Genomic DNA, 6,000 nt, shown 5'->3' with positions numbered 1-6,000 from the left:
TCACCGCAAGCACGACACTACTTGCCAAAAATAAAATAAAAAATGTATGTAATTATAAGAGAATAAATAATGAAATGATTCCTAATAAGAGATAAAGAAATTCACAATTAGTAAAACATAACACTAAAACATTGTATATTTTATATTAAAGTGTTGATTTCATCACATTTATTGATCAAATTTCTAGGGCCATTTGTATTTTTACCTGTGTTCAAACACCCTGTACAATACACAATAAAATGAATTTTAAAAACTAAATACATACTGTAAATAAAATAACAGAAAAATATTTTGTGGGCATAAAAGTCACTTTCAAAATATGTGGTTGTCCAAGTTTTTTTCCAAGGCAAATGCAAATATTTAAATTCAATACAACAGTGTTCGGGCGGCACGGTGACTGACTGGTTAGCACGTCCGCCTCCCAGTGCAGAGGACGTGAGATCGAGTCCGGGCTTCAGCCTTCCTAGCTGGAGGAGTTTGCATGTTCTCCCCGTGCTTGTGTGGGTTTTCGCCGGGTACTCCGGTCTTCTCCCACATTCCAAAGACATGCATGTCAGGTTAATTGAACACTCCAAATTGTCCATAGGTGTGATTGTGAGTGTGGATGGTTGTTCGTCTCTGTGTGCCTTGCGATTGGCTGGCAAACAGTTCAGGGTGTACCCCGCCTACAGCCCGAAGCCAGCTGGGATAGGCTCCATCGCCCCCCGCGGCCCTTGTGAGGACAAGCGGTTAAGAAAATGGATAAATGGATGGACAACAGTGTTCCAGAGTAGCTCCTATTTAACCGTTCTCCACACAAACTGTAGTGTCTCCGTCTGAACACTTGGTGGCACACCAGGTCACACCCACATAACGATGTACTTCATAGACAGCCGAAGAAGAGAGCCACGAAGGGCTTCTTTAGCGTCATGTGCTAACTTAGAATCAAAGCTGTTAATAAAATGAATAAAGACAAATACAAGAGTAATTGCGGACAATCCTGCACATATAATCAAACTGTAAATGTCTGCTACAGGCACAGACAGCGGCAATTTAAAACAATTTGCGGCGATCGAAGACTTTCATCTGCCGTGATCCAAACACAACAAGCAAGATGCTATGCTAACCGCTACAAACTACCCACCTGCCCGAACTACACTGAGTATAATAAAAACCCACCCTCTCAAATGCGCCCTTTCGCTTTTGGTGTGTGGACTTTTTTCAGTACGCAGACAGTAGAAACAACAACGCAACAGGCAGTTCTCGGAATGGATGGAGATAATATAAGAACTTAAGACTTAGGTAAATAAAATTTTAGACCTGGGATGAAAATATGGGTGTTTTTAAAGACATTTAAGGCCTGAAATGTAAGTTTAAGAATCTTAGACTTTTTAAGACTTTTTTAGGCCCCGCGCGAACCCTGAAAAAAGCTCAAAATGAAAAAGTCAATTGCACACCTACATTAGATTATGGGACGCGTATAAATTGTGCGCAAGCATGTCTGCGTACTAAAAATATTAATGTGCGCTAGATTGGGTGGCCCCAAGTGCACTTTGCATTCCAAGAATATTGCAACTTGGTTACTGTGGGCAGGCCACCCAGTCAAAAAGTCAAAGTGAGTCAGCAACTACAATAATTTCTTCCTAGGGCTGGAATTATTTCGATACATCGTCATTTTAAAAATCGAATCATTGAAAATTTGCTAAATCGTGAAATGGGGTTTTGTCTTAAAAGCTGTTCTTATGTTCTGATACATCCAAACACATAGTAAGAATGAGACTTTTTATGGGCACTAGATATTTTTCTTTCAATTTATAAATGTATTTAGTTTTTAAAATTAATTTAATTGTATATTCTACAGGCTGTCCATATAATCTGGACACAGAGTTTAAAAAATTGCCTTACTTATTTTATAAATAAATATTATTATTATTTTCATTGATTACTTATTATAGTTATCTTATTGGTGCAAAAATAGCCAAATAATTAAATGTGATATAAGCCAGAGATATACAGGGACAGTGCTGGTTCTGGCAGGGCCACCACCCGAAAAGGCTTAACGTAGAACCCTGCATTATTTTTAGTTTTGGGACAATACGACTTGAAGAAATGACCATATTTCTTCTCAAAGGGTCAGGCTACCTGGAAAATTTTCGGGCTACCTCAATTTCCAATGTTAGGAGCCCGGCTGGCTCCTTAGCGTGACTGGCTAAATCTCAGGCCTGATCTTGGGGAGTGATAGTCCTTCAAATAATGAATATTCACACACAAATGCCCACAGGTGGATGATGAGTGATCAAAAGTAATGCAAGTACATTATTAATTGTACAAAGTACAATCGAACTCAATGTTTACATTGTTAAATACATCAAAAGAGTACAACAGAGTTTTGCTCCGCTGCCTTTTTAAAAACATACGCTAGCATGCATGCATGTATTAGCATGCTACCGCATGTTTTAAGCTAGCGTATGTTTTAAACATGCCTGCGCCCAATAATACGGTGCACCTTATGTCTGTGTTAGATACAGAAACAGCACCCGTAACTGAGACTGTGCCTTTTAATACGGTGCACCTTATGGTCGTGAAAATACAGTAGTTACTTTTCAATAGTTTTGTAAACATAAACGCAGTTTCAGTTCGTTAGTTTTTTTTTTTTTTTTTAAGCACTCATTTTTCTTTTATTTCATGAACACAAATAAATTATTTACTATGTTACTATGTCTTTCTCGAAGGAAAAATATGAAACCTGAGATGTTTAGTTAGGGGTGCTATCTAAATTATGACAGTGCATGACGAAGCCATATGTCATTTTCATAGCAAAATAAACCTGGAAACAAGTAAAAAAATGAACAGTCCCATGTTAAAGCACGGGTTACGTCCATCAGTTTTTACCAAGTATGTCATTATTTTTATATTTTTCAGGCAATCAGATGCTACTGATATTTGCACTATTAATGTTTATAGACACACTGCCAAAGGACAATGAATTCTCAGTACCGTGTTACTTTACAAAACAAGTTTGTGTGTGCATCCTCACCAGTGCCTGCATGTCATACATGTCTCCCAGATGATCCCAGATGACCGAAGAGGAGATCTGTCGGCCGATGTTCTGACTAAACTTGTCTCGGATGCAGATCATGTGGAAGTGACGGTTCACTCCTGCACATGCACACAAACACACATGCACGCACACACACAATTACTTAGAGCTAATCAACTGAATGAATTAGATGCTTTTTCCCCACTGCTTGAGGATGAAAGTAAACAATGATGAACAATGCCGGAAAAATGCAATGGTTTCACTGGAACAACATGTCCCATGATGCTTTGCAAACATCTTCCTATTTGTGCCTGCATTGTACTTGTTACTTTTAACTTTGGGTGGTAGGGATGTAAATGATTCACTCAAGCCCGATTCGATTCGATTTTCAGTTCTCGATTTTTGATCCCATTTTTTTTTGTTATAAAGTGACTCATTTGATAACTTTGACTATTTAACTACATTTTTATCTTGTTAACAGTGCTTTGTGGTTAAGGTTAATATTCTGCCCTCGCAACACGTTCTCAGCTTTTGTGCAGTGAGATAGTAAGAAGAATGAAGCTCCAGAAGCTTTATTGAGGATTCGTGTTGATTATTTTACTATTTTCCTTCACAAGGAGGTTTGTCCTTAAAGGTCCCATAGTATGAAAATGCACTTTATGGGGTTTTCTATCAATAATATGCATCCCCGGCCTGTCTACAATCCAACCAGGTATGAAAAAAGTTCGTCCGCAACTTCTTTAGCTTTCTCCTCCTTTCTAAAATGTGTGCTTCAAACGGGCAGATTAAACTTCCGTGACTTAGTGACGTCAAAAAGACACGGAAGTGCACTCGACCCAGCCCCCTCGGGTTCTGGCACCACCTCTGGTAAAGGTTTGTCACGCCCACTGAAATTCGAGAAGCTGGCTGCTCCTTTCTTTTTCTCCCCTTGCTCGTAAATGCTCCGTGGAGAGGGGAAACAATGATCAAGAAAAAGTGGTTGCTTCCTTCGTCCCAAGTCTTTGAGAAGACAGTGGATTAATTTTATTTTTGAAGGACATGTACCGACATAATTTCTCAAAGGACTGTTTTGTTAGTGTAAGTTTAACATTTTTGATTTAGCCTTCTTCCCTATCCTTTTTAATAAGAGATGTGTACCTTCTACCATAATACTGGTGTGTTTTTAGTGCCTAAAGTGGGAGCTACATTTGTCGTGTGGAGGTTGTTTGGTTACAAGAGGTCAGATATGATAAAGCAGACGGTGGTTGGATAATTTGAAGCGGTTGCGTTTTGTTTTATATATATGTGTATATATATATATATATATATATATATATATGTATGTGTGTTTCCATAGTCCAAACACAAAATTTTCTGTGGACATTGAAAGATCAGTCAAAATGCTTAAATCGGCTGGCACTGGCGACATCCCGTTTCTGAAAACGTCTGGCAGTCAAAGAGTTAAAATAGTTCTCAAATGTGTAAAAGACATGTCTGTATTTTCCTTTTGTTCTGCTCCCATTGGCCACTCGTTTCCATTAACAACATTAGCACATGGCTACCATGACCGAAATCAATGCCCCTTCGAGAGAGAGAAGGGTATGGCCAAAGCGTGGCCTAGTGCAGCTATTTGCATAAAAGTGACACACCCCTAAAACAGGCTGTTTTGAACAGTGTTTTTTTTGGCTGATTTAGGGACAGCAAAAATATTAGATCCAAAGTCAATTTTGACGAATGCATGTCACAAACATGTATTTTACACATTTGAGAACTATTTTAGCATGTTGAAAAGTTTAATAATATGAGACCTTTAAACTTATTTTAATCTTCTAAAATGTAGTGAAATACTTGTGTATGTCTTTATGGATTCTGATTTTAATTGATGTAAAGGGGATGACTAACTTTATAATTTTGCTTCTTTCTACCTTTTCTCAAACTTGCATCTTATCATATTGTGCTTTTTCTCTTTCCTTTGTTAGGTTTTTATTGCTGTGCTAGTTTGAGACAAATCAAATCAAAATCAAATGGCATAGACAAAACAGATATATGTTCAACAAGTGTAACAATGAGGCCCTCTATTGGACTAAAAGGACACTACATCAGCGACACCTATTTCACCGTGCCACAGGCGATAACACACAGACGATAAATTACCCCATTAAGTTAACAGGGAGCCAATTACAAAACATTAAATTAATTACTTACAAAGATCTAACCAAGTTTTTACTGGCGTCTATAAAGACCCGCCAAACAATACCGGATATCCGCAAAACGTGTCTGTCCCCAAAAAGGCTGGACCCTTTACCCTGGACAAAATGATGTTCACATTAAAGAAAAACATTTTTTCCCCCCTCAATGTTTTCTTATAAAGTTATATGACTTGTTTTGCTAGCCGTTGCTTGTTGCAGACAGTTCTTGTTAAAGTAAAATTAAAATATCGTGTTAATATATCTTGAGTCACTGTCAATCATATGACATCTGATTCGTAGGTTTATATGACATCATATGAGCCTACGGTATGCAAATTGAGATGACTGTACATCTGCAAATATGGCCATGCTGCACTTCCCCCAAAAATGGTGCGACCAACTGAAAAAGTAAAAAAAATTTGGGGGAGCCCTCCAGGCACTGCCGACCCCCCTGCTTGACTAATTAATTTCTGTCGGGCCCCGTCTCTCCGGGAACGACTTAAAATTTTTTTTTTAAAAATCTACCACTTTTTCACAACCCAAATTTGGTATGCCCCCGCTGCTGAAAAAAATTCTAGAGGAAACACTGGGTTGATAATAGAATGCATAGATTACAAAATCCTTAGTTTAATCAAATTAATTTATGTGAAAAAATGTATGCATCCCACAACAAAAACGATTGCATCTAGTATTTTCAATTACTTCCATGACTTTTATGGCTAGCAACATATCTGCTAGGCCTGGAATTGTCAGTCTACTCGGGGGTCTTATTTGTGCAAAATATTCTTTAATCAATTTGTTAGAAAACGTACT

General features: G+C 38.0%; 1 protein-coding gene and 1 long non-coding RNA gene across 2 annotated transcripts in view; one reads left to right on the top strand and one right to left on the bottom strand.

Annotated features, from left to right (window-relative positions):
* LOC144040454 (uncharacterized) overlaps positions 1-6,000 on the top strand; it is a 65,158-nt gene that overhangs the window by 15,368 nt on the left and 43,790 nt on the right. The gene's annotated exons all lie outside the window — the stretch shown is intronic.
* The window catches only part of mrgbp (MRG/MORF4L binding protein), a 30,904-nt gene that overhangs the window by 24,013 nt on the left and 891 nt on the right, over positions 1-6,000 (bottom strand). Inside the window, exon 2 of the mRNA XM_077554632.1 lies at positions 3,017-3,138. Within this exon, the coding sequence (XP_077410758.1) occupies positions 3,017-3,138 (122 nt within the window). The remainder of the gene's footprint in view (positions 1-3,016; positions 3,139-6,000) is intronic.

Source organism: Vanacampus margaritifer, chromosome 1, assembly GCF_051991255.1.
Source record: "Vanacampus margaritifer isolate UIUO_Vmar chromosome 1, RoL_Vmar_1.0, whole genome shotgun sequence".
Taxonomy (NCBI): domain Eukaryota; kingdom Metazoa; phylum Chordata; class Actinopteri; order Syngnathiformes; family Syngnathidae; genus Vanacampus; species Vanacampus margaritifer.
Note: the sequence above shows the minus strand (reverse complement) of the source record. Positions and strands in the feature narration are given on the sequence as shown.